Source organism: Petaurus breviceps, unplaced genomic scaffold (genome assembly GCF_028583685.1).
Source record: "Petaurus breviceps papuanus isolate PSGF00001 unplaced genomic scaffold, PetGlider_PUasm1.0 90317, whole genome shotgun sequence".
NCBI classification, from domain to species: Eukaryota; Metazoa; Chordata; class Mammalia; order Diprotodontia; family Petauridae; genus Petaurus; species Petaurus breviceps.
The window spans coordinates 277,296-293,026 of record NW_027187217.1 but is presented as its reverse complement, the minus strand read 5'-3'; the positions used below and the strand labels follow the sequence as shown (position 1 = coordinate 293,026).

General features: G+C 55.4%; 1 protein-coding gene across 4 annotated transcripts in view; it reads right to left on the bottom strand.

Annotated features, from left to right (window-relative positions):
- Nucleotides 1-3,293: 3,293 nt before the first annotated feature.
- Nucleotides 3,294-15,731, bottom strand: part of SLC25A22 (solute carrier family 25 member 22) — a 15,474-nt gene continuing 3,036 nt past the window's right edge. For 2 of the 4 annotated variants that reach the window (XM_069107902.1, XM_069107900.1), the window contains exons 2-10: nt 9,386-9,484; nt 9,016-9,141; nt 8,498-8,553; nt 6,783-6,873; nt 6,004-6,122; nt 5,579-5,753; nt 5,331-5,485; nt 5,169-5,244; nt 3,294-5,029 (exon numbers count right to left, since the gene is read on the bottom strand). In XM_069107902.1, coding sequence (XP_068964003.1) covers nt 4,873-5,029; nt 5,169-5,244; nt 5,331-5,485; nt 5,579-5,753; nt 6,004-6,122; nt 6,783-6,873; nt 8,498-8,553; nt 9,016-9,141; nt 9,386-9,405 — 975 coding nt within the window. In that variant the 5' untranslated portion in view covers nt 9,406-9,484 and the 3' untranslated portion in view covers nt 3,294-4,872. Of the gene's footprint in view, nt 5,030-5,168; nt 5,245-5,330; nt 5,486-5,578; nt 5,754-6,003; nt 6,123-6,782; nt 6,874-8,497; nt 8,554-9,015; nt 9,142-9,385; nt 9,485-11,221; nt 11,323-15,731 lie in introns of those variants that run through there. The other 2 variants (XM_069107901.1, XM_069107903.1) reach the window with 2 other exon arrangements.

Below are 15,731 nucleotides of genomic sequence, written 5' to 3'. Positions count from 1 at the left end.
CTCTCCCACCTCCCTGGTTGCTACCGGTTTGCACAGAGACAGGAGGGACAGGAGGAGAAGGAGGAAGAGGAGGAGGAGGAGGAAGAAGAAGAGGAGGAGGAGAAAGATGGGGGCAGGGAGGAAAAAAGAACTTGGGAGTTTCCCACAATGCACCACTGCAGCTGCACTAAGCAGAGGACCAGGGAGAGGGTGGGTCTTGACTGGGCCTTTGGTCCAATGGAAGGTTGGGGGTGGACCTTCTACTTCCCTGCCCCCTAGGCAAAGACGGCTCCACTCACCCCAGCCGCCCTTGTGAACCCTGAACTTTAGGATTTGCTCTAGGTATCCAACCTGACCTCATCCCAGCTCCAACCTAGGCCCAATTCAAACTTATTCCAGCCCAAAGCTCATCGGATGAATTTTATATCTGTCTATCTATCTGTGTACATGTATGTAGGAATATATGAAAACAATGTGTGCATATATATTGAATGTGTGTACATGTATATATGTGTGTGCATATATATAAACCAGTACGTAACTATATGACTCCATTCCATTTGCCAGGCAAACCTAATGACGGTGCCCTCCCCAAAGGTGGAGAATCCAGGGGGGGGGGGGGGGGGGGAAGTCCTTAATTGAATTGAATCAGATTCTCAGTTCAAATGAGGCGCAGCCAGGCTGTGGAGGTACATGATAGGACCAGGGAGGGGGCGTCAGGAGGGAAATGGGTATCGATGCTTCTTAAAAGGAACAAAGTCGACAACGGCCTGGCTCTCATTAGAAGGCTGGGGACAGAGAGATCCCAGAGCTCAGAAGAAGGGGCCCCCACAGACTCCAATTCTACAGGAAAATTCAATTCCACCCAGGACTGAGAAGGTAAACCAGAATTCACAAATAGCCCCTATCCTAATAAAAACAAAAGGGGAGCTGTCTGAAGAGAACAATTGGCGCGTCAGGGACCCACCACCCAATGGGGATTGAGAAAGAGCTGTCTGGAAGATGGAAGCAAGGCACCGAGTCAGAGAAGGGGTGGGAATGCTGGGCAGCCAGCAGCCCCAGGCTCTTAAGAGGTGCATTGTGAGAAAGAAGAGGCCCTAAGCAGAGAAAGAGACCCCTGAGACAAGCTGACCAAGTCAGAACAAAATGGCTGACTGGGAATCGACAGCCAAGAAGTATGGAGAGAGGGCCAGGGCCCTGGGCTGCCCTGAGCGAACCCAGATTCATCGGCTCATGAACTCTACTGGACAGAGATGTTATTTGCTGGGCTTTGGCCAGGGCTATTTGAGAGCACGGAAAATGAACTCCAAAGCTAGAAAAGGGGAAACAATGAACTGGTTCTGGGGAGGAGACTAGAAAGGCCACTGAGCTGACTCTGAGTGCTGGGGAAATTATAGATCAGGAAGGACTGGTTAGTGAATAACAAAGAAGGAAGGAAAGAAGAAAAAAAGGGAGGGAGGAAGAAAAAAAAGTGCCTATTATGTGTCAGGTACTGTACCAAGCACTGGAGGCCTTATTCTCCCCATTTTATAGTTGAGGAAACTAAGGCAGCCAGAGGTTTAAGTGACCTGCCCAGCATCACAATGGCTAGTAAACGTCTGAGGCGGAATTTGAATGCAGGTCTTTTTGATTCCAGGACCAACCAGTGATTGCCAAGACCCAGCAAGATTTCACCAAACCCCAGACATCCCTTTTAATGCGGTTCTCAATTTCTTAGATGGGGGAGTGGTACAGGTCTTCTCTTCATTTACCTTAGCAAAGCATTGGATCAAATATTCCATGTCCTATTTTCACGTGCAAAGCTGGAAAGATGTGACCTAGACACTGATTCCAGGCGATGCATTCCGAGCTCGTTGAATGTTCAAAGCCAAAGGGGGGGGGTCATTGATGAGGCATGCCAAATCCAATTATCACAAATGCACAGGAATACACAACGTCCTGATGTCTTTAACCGCAATCAGAACTGTTGGCTAAGCCCCAGAGGTCAGAGCTTGCATTTCACCTGATTGTCCAATGATTTGGAGAAAGATGTTGGTTGATGGCCTGGGGACACCAGCCTGGGAAGGGTGATGTGAAAATGGAGTCAGTCTCCAAAAAGAGCTTCTGGAGCTGAGGCAGATACTAACATGCAACACAACAGAAATGTGTGATAGTCCATCTTTGGGTTCAAGAAATCAGCCTCCCAGCAGTAAGAAAGGCTTGGCTGGAAAGCAGGTGGAGGCAGATGGAGGAGACCATCTGCTGACCTCTGCCCGTGCAGGGCAGACCACACGTGCTGTATTTGGTGGATCTTCCCTACTCCCGGGAAGATGTTGAGGAGCTGGAAACCATGTGGGCCAAGGTGGCCAGTGTGGGAAAGGGGAGCTTGAGGTGAGGACCAGCTGAAGACATGGGGGGTGCTCAACTTGGAGAAGACTGAGGGATGGCTGCCCTAGGGAGGACTGATTAGCCTCAGAGGGCAGAAGGCAGAGAGGGAGCGAGAGGGAGACCAAGGTTCAACAAGCTGAGGCTTGAGGGCAGTGAACAAAGGCTACTTGGTGCTGCCTGGGGGTGGGCCTGCGGAATCCTCTGGGGGTCAGCTTCATGTTAGAGGCTGCTGAGATGAAGTGCAGCTTGGAGATTCTGGGATTCTTGGCCCCTGACTTGCTGCCTCTCCTCGAAGGCTGGGATGGGCTGCTGATCCCAAAGCCTTCTGAACTTGTTAGGAGAAGGCAGCCTTCATCTCCTCAGTGTGGGAATAATCCTGAATAATCAGGAGAATGATTCAGGGCCCTGCTGTAGCATTCTCTGGTCTGCAAAGAGCCAGTCTCCCCATGTCCAGGGCTGGACCACATGGGCCCCAGGTTCCTTCAAACATCAAAGTCTTTCTGGTTCGGCTGGACCTGCCCTGCCCAAGGGTGAGATCTACCTGGCGAGGACCAGTCACAAGAATCATACTAGGTCATTTTCAAGGAGGTGGGGTAGGGTGGGATGGAGGAAGAAGGGCAGGTCCATGGACCCCAGCCTCCTTCATCTATTTCCACCAAAGCACACCCCCACAGTAACCCAGGCACAGGACTCTGACCATGGGGACGTCTGCAAAGGTGGGTGGAAGGAGCCCTCAGATTATTACCCCATTTTACAGATAGGGAAGTTGAAACCCAGAAAGAGGCTTTCCCAAGGTCCCATGGCCAGTGAGTGGCAGAGGAGCACCCTGCTCCTGCCTCCCCCAGCCAGTGACTGCTGCTTCCCAGAGGCCTTTGAAGCACGGGCCATGCCTGAACAGAAAGCTGGGTCCTTTTGCCCATGGCCAGCCCCAAGTCAGAACTCAGGACTAGAGGAAACTACTTAGAATATTTATTTCTTTATTCTCTTACATGACAGGACACAAAATTTACAACTTTTTAAAACTTTTGTTCAGAAGGAAAAAAAAATATACTTCTGTAAGCAGCAGCTTCGGAAAGTACAGGTCTGTCGAAGATTTGATTCTACAACCAATGGGCAAAGAGGGGCAGAGAGCTATGGGAGGCCCAGCTGCCTTCTTGGCAGGCAGCCTCAGGGGCAGCCCCCTGAGCACTGGGGTGGGGGCCTACATTAGTGTCACCGAGGTTCATCCCCCAGCACCCTCACACCAAGTGCTCAAACACTAGAACTTCTTTTTCGGGGAGGGGCTGCCTAAGCCAGTCAGATTAGTTTGGGTGGGAAGAGATCTGCCCCAGAAGTTCTGACTCCCACCTAGCCAGGACCCCAAAGTATGAAACCCACATTCCCCTTGCTGGGAGAACTGGGAGACCAGAGCCTCCTGAGGGGCACCAGTTGGGATGGGGCTGCTGGCTAGGAAAGGGGAGGACCCTACAAGGTCAGGTGGTCCCAGGCCCTAGAAGGAAGCCAGAGGGAGCAAGGGGAAGGGCTCAGGGCTCAGGGTGGCCCTTCTCCCTTGGGATCTAGAGTCACAACCCCAAGATTCAGATCAAGGCTGGCAGAGGGGAGGTGTCCTAGCAGGTCCCTGAAGCCCCTTCTCTGGGTTCTTAGCTACTTGGAGATCCTGTGGCATTTCTCCCCTTCCCCAACACACACATAAACATACACACACACACACACAAGAACACGCCAACACTACACATAACTTCACACAGAAACAACTCTTGGGAGCCCATCCCCCAACCATTCTGTGGCCCTGCCCCTCTCGGGGCATCCAGGAGGATGGGGAAGGACTCTCCCCTCTCTGATACCCCCAGGGACCTCACTAGCTAGTGGGGTTGGTAGGAATAGGCCATGCCCATTCCAAAACCTCCTCCTGGAGAGGCCCCAAAGACCTCTCCAGAGTAAGAAAGCTGAGAGGAGCATCCTGGGTCCGGGTTAGGGGCCCCCAGGGACTGGAAAGCCAGGAGACCCAGAGCAGCAAAATGCCTTAGAGACCCCCATCCCCTTGACAGCAAAGAGACAGAGGTGAGGGGATGGACGGGCACAGGGGATCCCCCAGGCAATGCCCCTCCCTCTCAGGGCGCTGGTACGTTCATAAATAGCATTGTGCCTGGTCCTTTCCACAGAGCTAGGACTGAGGAAGGGCTCCCATGCCCTGGGACCCTGCCAGGTAGGGCTCCCCCCACCCCAGCCTGAGTCCAGCTCAGAGAGGGGGAGAAGATTCACCAGGTCTCTGGGGCCCCTCCCCAGCCCCAGCTGGGACAGGGGACTAAGGAATGTAACTGTCTCTATTTTCTGCATAAATAAAAAATTGATCCCAGTCTCTGCAGGAGAGGGAGGGTTTGCACCACAACCTTCTCCCACCCCTGCCGCCATGCCAAGGACACTGAGGTCTCTTCTTCCAGGGTTTTTTCCTGTAGCTCTAGGGTGGGGTCTCCCGGAGGGTGATGGATGGATGGGGGCTAGGGCCAGGCTGGGAGCTGGACGGGTTCAGTCATGGCGGTGACCTGGGAGTAGCCCCAGCAAGGCCTCACCAATGCCCACAAAGTAGACCACTTGGGCAATGCCGAAGAGTGGGGCGATGACCAGGGCCCGGCAGTAGGCACCCTTGAGGAACGCTGATGGGCCTTCATGCTTCAGAATCTTCCTGGGAGAAGGAAGGGAGGAAGGAGAAGACTCAGGAGCCCCTGCCTGGGGAGGTCTTGATCTTGCCTTGTCCCCCTCCCCCTGACAGCCAATGGCCACCCCCCAGCGGCTGCTGCCACCGCCACCACCACTGGTCTGACCTGGCACAGTCCAGGAAGCCTGAATAGGTGTCTTCATTCACACCGCGCTGCAGTGACTGGAGGCGGGTCTTAACAACTGCTCAGGGAGAATATTAGGGTGAGGGAGGGGAGCCAAGCAGGTTGAGCACCCTTCTCCGCCCCATCCCCTAGAGAGACACTGACCATCACAGGGGTTAACAGCCACAGCAGCTGTGCTCCCTGCCACACAGCCTGCCAGGAATGACACGTAGAATGGTGACTTGGCCCCCGCTTCCGAGTGGCCCAGCTGATTGAGGTTGGCGAAGAGAGGGAAGTAGACAATGGAGAAGGGAACATCCCTGGAGAGAGGGGGGGAGAAGATGGCTGAGTCTGCAGGGGCAGGGGCTCGGACACCCCAGCCTGGGTTGGCCAGCCCTACCCTAGCCCCGTACCTGAGCAGTGTGGCACCCAGCCCCTTATAGAGCCCCGCAATGCCCTTGCTTCTCAACAGCTCCCGGGTCAGTTGGGTGGCTGTAGGGCGGGCTGGGGTGGCAGAGCCCACCACAGACTGGGTCCCGCCCTGGGGTGAGAGGTGGGCCTGGGTCTCCAGCATCTTCTTCTGAGCCTCTGGGGAAGGGCAGGGGAGGGCAAGGTTAGGAGGCTCCTTATCTCCTGCCCCTCAGGCTAGGGTGGGGGAGAAGAGAGGGGATTCCTAGGAGGGTGGGAGAGAGCCAACCAGCTTCCCTGACCCCCCCACCCCCCAGGTCTGTCTTAGCAGATTCTTTCTCCAGCCAGGAAGTGGGCTCTCCTTAGGCTAGCTCCCATTCATTGTCTTCTTCCCCACCCAAGCCCAGGTACCCTGGCCTGCCCCCTGTACCAAGGCGCCCTGCATCCTGGAGCTGGATCTTGAGCATCTCCATGGGAGTGGTGACGATCACTTGGCATGTGCCAGCCCCGCAGCCGGCCAGCATCTCCTTCAACAGGGTCAGCTTCTGCCTGGAGGATGTCAGGTACATGAGAACCAGACCCAGCCCAAGTGCAGAGGAAGGCCCCAGGCTGGGCAGTCCAGCATGGGGGCTCACTTGTCCCCCAGGCATCCCTCCCTGTAAGGGCCCTGGGCTGTGATTCCATGTGCCCCAGTCCAGGAAGGCCAGCAGAGTACCTCTAGGCAAAGTCAGCCATTTTACAGGTGGGGACACTGAGATCTAGGGATAATAAGGGATTTGCCCCAGTCACACAGGAAGAGAGGCAGGATCAGAATCCAGACCTAGTGACTCCAATTCCATGACTTTTCCCTGTGCCTCCTAAGGAAGGCTCACTTCACTTACCAGGCCTTCCTTCCTAAGGGGGAGGCATGAGTGGACAGCCAGGGAGAGGAGGTTTAGGGGGATGGAGCAGCTCCCCTTATCTGTCCAGTGCCTCCTGGGCTCGTAGTTTCTGGCCCTGCCCCAGACTCCCTCCCCCTTCTGGGGTAGACAAACATGGGCCATGCCAGCTGCGGGCCCATGGGTGCCATGATGCAGACTGAGGGCAGGCAGCTCTCCAAAAGAGCTCCCACCACATGAAGGGGCAGGGAGTAGCTGCTACCAGCACAAGTTCTTCCAGGCATGGAGAGTTCACATCTGGCTCTGGGGACCCACCAAATTCACCACTCACCCATCCTTGGAAAGGTGGTGGCGGAAGAAGTCGTTGGCTGCAAGCTTGATGGCCTTCTCTGGTGTGACCAGGGTCAAATTCACAGCAGCACCTGGAGGAGGGGCAGACAAGACTGACTGGCCAGCAAGGGGAGGGCTCATAGCCCGGCCTCTTCTTTGGCTGTTGTACTTTCCCTTTCACCCAAATTCGAGGTGAGTAGGTGCCAAGCAGCAGAGGGGGAAGGGATAGACAGTTGCCAGGCTATCCTTCATGTCCTGGCCTTGGCTGGCACATGCCTCATTCATCCCCTGTTCCCTGGGGGAGCCTGGCACTGGAATCCTCAAGTTTCTGAGGGCTCCTTGGCGAGAAGGGGGAGGGGTAGTTAACAGATTCCCATGTTGGCATGTCGATAGCCCCATGTGGTAACTCTTCTTCTAAAGCCCCCTGGGAGTGGGGGAAGCTATTTATGGAGCTGCCTGGAATGGTGGGGTCAGGGGAGGCAAAGGACAGAGAGCACGTGAGTCCACACAGAGCCTCCACAGGCTGGCTGTGAACATGTATGACAAGGGTGCCGTGTGAGCCAGGCATGACCCTGAGCATGACAACATGGGCACACATTCATGGCCCCAATCTGCCCATGGAGCATCTCCAGCCCACGGGCTCCCGAGACACCTTTGCCCTAGCTCCGCCTCCTCCCACTGCTCTAGCTGGCAGAACCGAGGTTCTCGTGGTGATGAGAGGATCTCAGTACTGCCCCCCCCCCATTTCCACAGTGCCCAGGATGAGGGCCAGAGAGGCTTCACGTTGACACCAACAAAGCCACATTTCTCCAACAGCTGGGAGATTGTCTGTCGACAATCCTCTTTGGAGTTCATAATCCCTATCAGCTGCCAGCAGCCCCCTCCCCCGGGGGAGGCTTCCAGAGGACCTGCCAGGCCTCTGCCCTGCCCTGCCCTGCCTGCGGCCCCAAAGCCTCATGGAGGTAGCTTTGGCCAGGGTTGGCCTAAGACAGCCTGTGGGATGATGGGGAGGAAGATACATCCCAGGGGGCCAGTCCCACCTCCAGAAGCCTGAAATAGCAGATTCCAGGTGCCAGGAATAGGCTGGTGAGGACAGGGGAGAAGCAAGTGTGAAAATTCCAGGGGTAGAAAGTCAGCTCCCTATCACCAACAGTGTCAGAGCTCAGTGATCTCTGATGGTACAAGTGGCTGATGAGGGGAGGAGATGTTCCTTGAGTTCCTCCAGATCAGGCTCCCATAATCTGGGGGGCCCTGATGATGGTGAGGGAGGGAGCAGCTCAGGAATCTCAGAGATGGTACTAAGATGTGGCCTGCAGGCTCCTTCCTTTGCCAGACCTTCGGGAGCTGCTGCTCCCTAGTTCTCATCTTCAGCCACTTCCAGGGGCTAGAGGGTAGACAGAAAATGAGCTTCCCCCAGAAGGCCGACCTCTTGTGAAAGAGGCAGGTTTCCATTCATTGCATGCTGCCACAAAGCCAGGCCTCTCTGACTCTTGACCAGAGACTGCCCTTGACTCCTACACTAGGGGAAGGGAGCTGCTCAGGCATCCCATCCTCCTGCTTCCTTGTTCCCTTGGCAGCTAGGCAGTGCCCCAGGAGTGCCTGGGGCTCCAGTCTACCTTTCCCCTCCAAGACCCAGGTAGGGAGGGCACTCTGTGGCACAAAGATCAGGAGAAAGGGCTGTCCAGGTTTGTCGCACCCCAGAGATTCAGGCCTTACCTCTGTACATGCCAAAGTAGCCCTCAGAGCGGAGAGTCTTGATGAGACAGTCTGACCTGAGGAGAAGGAGGGCATCAGCTCCAATTGGGTTTGTCCCCATTGGCCTCTGTGCCCCTTCCCATCAGGCAGAAGCTGAGACTCGGGGACTAGCACAGGACAGCAGAGTGCTTGCCTATTCCAGGGGGCAGAACTGCCTGTTGGTGCCAAGGCCTTCTTTCTCCCCTGCCATCAGCATCCAATGTGCCCCAACAGGGACTAGGTCAGTTGGGTGGCTGTAGGGTGGGAAGGGGTAGCACAGCGCACCTCTTCTGCATGGTTTTGGCCTCTGCCTACAACTGGGTTCCCATCTCTATGCTCGCCCCACATGGTGGCATACCTCCTACCCCCAGTTAATATGGTTGGATGCCCCCTTCCCCTTTTGACTTGCTTCTGTTGCAGCTTCTGACACAACAAGTGGAGGTGGAAAAGGGAAGTCCTCAGGGGAGAAGCTCAAGCTGCTGGCCCCACTCCCCACTCACATGCTGGTGTAGATGCGCTGTCCATTCTGCTGGTTCTGAAGCCTTGTCTTAGCCAGGTCGATGGGGAATACACAAGTCACCCCAATGAGCCCCGCAATCCCTCCATTGATCAGTTTGGCTGGTAAACTGAGGTAAGTGGAAGGCAGGTGCAGGTCAGCAGTGTGGCCTGCCATCCTGCTGACTTTCTGCTCCCAGCAGTGGGGTTGGGAGGAAAAGGATCTGGGCCTCCAGCATCCTCAGTGCTGACAGAGGCAAGGAAGGAGAAGGAGAAGGGGAAGGGGAAGGAAAATAGGGTACGGAAAGGGAAATAGGGAGGGAGAAGGGGGGGAGGTATGGGGGTCAGGAAGTACCAAGGACAGTACCCGCCTACCTGATCTGTTTATCAGCCATTTAATGCAGCCTAGTGCAGAGATGGAAAGAGGCAGATGGTACAATCCTGCTGGCAGCTGCTGCCACCTTGACTCCTGTCCTGGGAGAAGGGCACAGAGATGAGCCAGCCTCAGTGGGCGTGCCTACTGCCGCCCCTAGAGGATAGCCCACCTGCGGGCCCAGACTTCAGGACCGTGGGGGAGGGGCCCCAGGATCCTGCCCCATCAGTCCCTCTCCTTCCACACCCACAGGACTCCCAGCTGCTCTTAAAGGGCCAGGCCAGGATCTCCCTCTTGGGCTTCCTCTGTTGCAGCATCTCAGAATCTTGCCTTAAAGGGCCAGTATCAACCTAAGAGACAGAGTCTGGTCTCTCTCGATGGGACCCCTCTGCACTCTCCATCCTCCGGCCTTTGGGTCACCTTTGCCTACTGGCCCTCCAGCAGGAGCTGGGTCATTCCCTCCCTGACACAGAGGACGTTTGAGGACCAAGATGGCCACTGCAAGGGTGGGTGGGTCTGCTGGTGTAGGGGAAAGAACTCTGTGTTCGGGATCAGAAGAACCTAGGTTCAAATTCAAGCCAGCTACTAACAAGCTGTGACCTTGGGCAAGTCACTTAGCCACCCTGTACCTCCAAGTCCCCACCAGTAAAATGGGAAGGTTGGGGCCCCTCATCAGCTGTAATTCTGCCTACAATGGCTCCACCCTTTCCTCCAGGTTTCCTTCAGCCCCTCCCCAGGCGGGATGCTCCATCCAGGAAAGGATGTATCAGCCTCCACTCCCTGGCTGTGACTTGCAGAGAGTTCACAGGAACTGTCTTAGAGGCCAACTAAGAATGTGTAAGGGGCACCAGGACAAGCTGTGCCATCCCCTCCCCCAGGGGTCTGACCACCCCCGACTCCCTGAAGTCACTGGCACCTCTGCCACTGTACATTAGAACCATGGGGACCTCTCAGTGCCAGCCTCCAGCCCAGTGACCCACCCAGGCTCCTCGGTCAGATAAATACACTAACCTGTCCCCTCCTCCAAACCCTTTCCCTCCAGGCTCCATCCCCAAATACACAAATGCATCCACTTCAGCCCACACTCGAAGACAGGCCACTGCCATCTGCACACACGGCGCCTTCTGGGAAATGTCCCAAAGTCCTTTGAAAGCCTCACAATCAGTGTGGGGCAGCGGAAAAAGACCCTGGACACCTGGCTCTACTCCAAGTTTGTCCACTGACTTCCTGCGGCACCTTGGGAAGTCACCTTTCCTCTCTAGCCTCAGTTTCCCCCCCTTCCAACATGAGGGAAATTGGACCAAATGTTGTGCCTCTAACCCTCGGCCTCTTTTGGGGTAGGGGAGAAGCAGATCTAGCTGCAGATGTGGGGGATTGGGAAACAGACTGTCCCCCATCCCTGGCCGGGTCTGTGACCACCTGGGGCCCTGTGCTCATCTTTGGTGAGGGGCGGGTATAGGCTCTGGGGAGATATTCCATGGATCCCCTGAGCAGTCAGTGGCCAAGGGGGAGGGTGTTGATTTGTAGCCTGGTGCGCCCCCAGTGTGTCTGGCTTCCCTTTGACAGCAGGCCACCTGCCTGCCGCCTGCCCGCTACCCCCATCTGGCCCTCTCTCCCTCCCTCCCAAACAGCACCTCTCTGCAGCCCGGGGCACACAGCTGCCCTTTACCTGGCTTTCTGCTTTCTAGGGGGCAGCTTTTGGTTGGGGAGGGAGCTGAAGAAAGCTCCCGCCTCCCGGATCCTACCCTTCCCCCACCCCAGCTGTCTCCTCACTCAGACCCCCGGGGCCCCACAATATTCTGAGGCTGCTATTCGCCTGCTTCCTCCAGACCTCCTACCTGCCTTCCAAGCCCGACTCCGACTCCCGGCTGCAGCTAAGGCTCCAGCCCAGCTAGACCAAAGAGATAAAGGCCGGCGGGCCCGGGGGAGGGGCGGCCCTGGCGGCGCCCATTGGCCACAGAGCCTGGGGGCGGGCCGGCCCTGGGGAAGGGGCGGGGCATCACTTTCTCTTTCGTTTCTGCTGGGGAGGGGGGAGTAGTGAAGGGGTCAGGGGCCAAGGATTCGGCTCATTCATTCTGGCCTCCCCTCCCGCCCCCAGGGGCTACTGGGCCCTCCCACCGGACCCTAGGCTTCTAATCACTGCACAGCGGGACTCTGACCCCGGGTGTGCGGAACAAGACAGGGACACCGGAAGGCGGGGAAGTGGACCAAAGGGCGAACGCGACCAGCGGGGCTGGGCCTAGGTGCGCTCCGCCTCGGCCCGAGACAATCCCACCTACGACACCGGCTGTGGGACCAGGTCCAAGTCACCTCACCTCTCCCCCCAGGAGAGCGAATTCCTAATGCGTTAGCTCTGGAAATACTACTGAAACGAGGGCTTTGGGAGCTAGGGGGTCCAAACGGGTAGGATGGGGGCTAAGTGAACTTTTATTCATTCGCTAAAATTCGTTGTGCCCAGTGGGCAAGGAAAGGCAAGCCTGTTGTGTGGGGCCGGGATGGAGATCCTGAGTCCTGCCAACCATCCGCTCCTCCTTTTGCGGAAGGGGAAACTGAGGACCGGGAGCAGCCCGGAGTTGGTAGTGAGCTCGGCTGAGCACCAGGGGGACTTCCCTACACTTGCGTTAGTGAATGCGACTACAATTCCCCACCTGGTTAATGACGCCGAGAGCCAAAAGCGTTAGCGTTTCTGTCGGCTTAAGGCCTGCAAGGAGTTGGCCACATCCTCTCAGACTACTCAGTTGAAGCAGGACACTGGCCCGTGGGGAGCAGGGAGGCTAGGCCACGGGGCTGCTGGGAGGCTAGGCCACGGGGCTGCTTGGAGGACGGAGAGGTGTTGGGTCTGGAGGAAAGAAAATCGGACCGGAGCAAGAGCCGGATCCGGAATGGAAGGGCCAGCTGACGGGAGAGTGGAGGGAGGGTACTGCAGGGAGGCGGATGGAGGCCCTCAGAGGGCTTCAACCAAATGCTTGAATGCCTGGCTGGCTGGCCAACTTGAGTGTGTATGTGTACATGTGTGTTCATGTGTAGTGTGCATATGGCTGGTGTGGGGAGGTATATAGTGTGTGTGTGTGTGTGTGTGTGTGTGGTGTGTGTATGGATGGTGTGGGGAGTGTGGGCCTGGAGAGTGACAGCTTGGGCAGGCAGTCAGGTAGCAAAATAGATGGGCTGATATGGCCCTGGGGCCTCAGTTTCTCTAGGGGTCCTGACCACCCCAACACAGATTTGGTTGCCTTGTGAAGATCTAGGAAGGCTACAGGCTATTTCCTGCAAGGCTGCTGGGGGGAGAGAGTGGTCTTTTCAAAGAGCCATTAATTAATGCCAGGAGCTGAGAGCTGGGAGCTGGGCCCACTGGCAGAGGCTGCTGCCTGCCCAGGATGGCAATGGATTTCCTGCTCCTGCTGGCAAGCTCCCTAGGATCTCAGGTACTGTCTGGGGGCATCCAGAGCCCAGGGGTCCCTCACAAGCTCCTGGGAGAAGGGAGCCTGGATTCTGCAGCTTGAACTGTGTATCCCTGGTTCTTCTCAGTTCTCAGGACAGCCAGGGATGGGGCTTGTCCAGGCTTTGGGCCTGAAACACCCTTCCCTGCTGCCTTCTCCCTCCTCTCCAAGTTCTACCTGTCCTTCAGGTGTAATGAGAATGATATTTATACATGGCTTTTAGGCATAGAAAGTCATTCTTCTCACAACAACCTGGACAAGTAGGGAACAGAAAATGGAATTCTTTCCATTTTCCAAAAAAGGAAACTGAGGCTGAGAGAGGCAGAGTTCCTCAGGCCTTGTCTTGTCCAAGTGCTGAGCTGTCTCTCCTAGGCCTTGACCCTTGCCCAGTGACCACTCCCTCCTCAGCTGGGGCTGACTCTTTTGTTCTCCATAGCCCAGTGGGTAGGAGGGGCCTGGCTCTGTTCCCTGCTTTGGCCCTGCCTTGGTTTACATCCCTCCTTTCCAGTTCCCCCACTACCCTCTTCTCCTGCATTAGACCATAAACTCCTTCCTTCCCTGAGGCCCAGGATCTCCAGATACCTCAGCTACTCCAGGGCCAAACACACAATACTCCACCTAGCAAGTGCAATGTTGACTGGACTGAACGATGAAACAGACCCAGAGCCAGAAAGTGCCTGTGGTTGGAGCTGAAGCTCAAATCTGGACTAGGCAGGGAACTGAATTCCCCCTTCTCCATGTCAGAAAAAGCCCTGGCCCTGGGAGGAGGGCTGACCTGGGCTTGAGGTCCAGGAGGTGGGCACAAGTATCAGAAGAACACCTGAGTAAGGTAGCTGGTGGCAAAGCAGGTGATGCTCTGGGCCTCTCAAAGACCTGAGTTCAAATGTGGCCTCAGATACTTACTAGCTGTGTGACCCTGGGCAAGTCACTTTGCCTCAGCTTCCTCATCTGTAAAATGGAGGCAATAACAGCATCTACCTCTCAGGGTTGTTGTGAGCATCAAATGAGATGCTTGTTTTTAAAAAGACTCAGCAAAGTGCCTGGCACACAGTAGGTACTACATAAATGCTCATCCCTTGTCCGGGGTGACTTTGGTCAAGTTCTTTCTCCTCTGTGGGTCTCAGTTTCCTCCTCAGAACAATGAGAGGGGTAGACTGGCCAGCCTCCGAGGTGCCCTCCAGCACTAGCTCTAGAATTCTCCCATCCTCAAGCCACATCATGGTGGACAGGACCCTGGTCAGGTAAACTGAGTCAGTACAAGCCCATCCTACCCAAGGGCAATGGACTCTCAGAAAGAGGGGAAGAGGCTTGCACAGCTTGGCACAAGTAGTAGGTGGCAAGGCTGGGATTTTTACCAAGGTCGGCTGATTCACAAACCTTAGGCTTAGAAGGGACCTAAGAGACTGCAGCATCTAAGCCATACAAGGAATGACTTCCTCCAGGAATGAGGGCCTGTGCCTGCAGCCCCTCAAGGAGGAGGCCAAGGACAGGGCGCCTGCTCACACTAGGGCATTCCCTCTTATTAGGAGGCAGGCTTTCTCCTCCCTACCCCACCCTGCCTCTCTCCATTTCCCCCATCCCTGCTGGCTCTGCCCTTGGGTGGGGAGGGGGCTCACAGCTCTTCAGAAACTTGATTCAGGGCACAAAGCTCTGGCCCTGGAGTCAAATTTGGCCTCAGAAACTTAGAGGCTAGGTGGCACGGGGGCTTAGAGAACTCCAGAAGTAACCCGGAGGGGAACATGAGCTTAGGCTCCATTCCCAGCAGCTGCAGAACTCCCACTGGGCTGGGGATCTTCCTGAGTCCAAAGCCAGCCTCAGACACTTACTTGCTATGAGACCCTGGGCAAATCAATTCACCCTGCTTGCCTCAGTTTCCTTATCTGTAAGATGAGCTAGAGAAGGAAAGGCAAACCACTCCAGTATCTTTGTGAAGAAAACACCAAATGGGGTCACAGAGAGTCTGACACAACCGAAAGGAGGGAACAACCATCCTCGGAAGCTGTGCCTCTGGCTGAGTCATCTGACCTGTCCAAGACTCTCTTTTTACCTTGGAGGATGATAACACCCCCTCCCTCCAGCACTGGCGGGGAGGCTCAGACAGAGGACAGGCAGTGAAGCTACTGTACTTGAACGTAGCACTTGGGCCCTCTCCCCCATCTTCTCGAGGCTCAACACCCCCCGCCCTCCCAACCAAGCTTCCCCAGGCCCAAACTCCCCAGCTTTGTCCTGGCTGGCTGCCCCCCTCCAGCACACCACTAGCCTTCCTGCAAGAGGGGAACCCAAATCCTCCCCGCTGGCTTCTCAAGCACTTGTCTGCAGCTGCTGGGAATGGAGCCTAAGCTCATGTTCCCCTCCGGGTTACTTCTGGACCCCACCACTGTGGGCATGGGAGGTGCTGTGTGGGTGTGTATGTGGAGACAGGAGCCGTATGTACACTTTTGTTTGTAGACATGTATATTGGGTGAGCATGTATATTGTGGGAGTACAGGTGTGTCCCCGTGTGTGTGTGTAGGTACGTGTGCCTGTATATTATATGAGTGTGTAAATGTAAATTGTGTGACTGTAGGTGTGTGACCACATGTGTGTGTAGGTGCGTGTGCCTGTATATTACGTGAATGTATACATGTAAATTGTGTGAGTGTAGGTGTGTTTTCACACGTGTAGGTACATGTGCCTGTATATTATGTGAGTTTGTAAATATAAATTGTGTGAGTGTAGGTGTGTGTCCACATGTGTGTCTGTATATTACATGAGTGTGTAAATGTAAATTGTGTGAGTGTAGGTATATGTGTGTGTATATTATGTGAGTGTGAAAATGTAAATTGTGTGAGTGTGTAAATGTAAATTTTGTGAGTGTAGGTATATGTGTGTGTATATTATGTGAGTGTGAAAATGTAAATTGTGTGAGTGT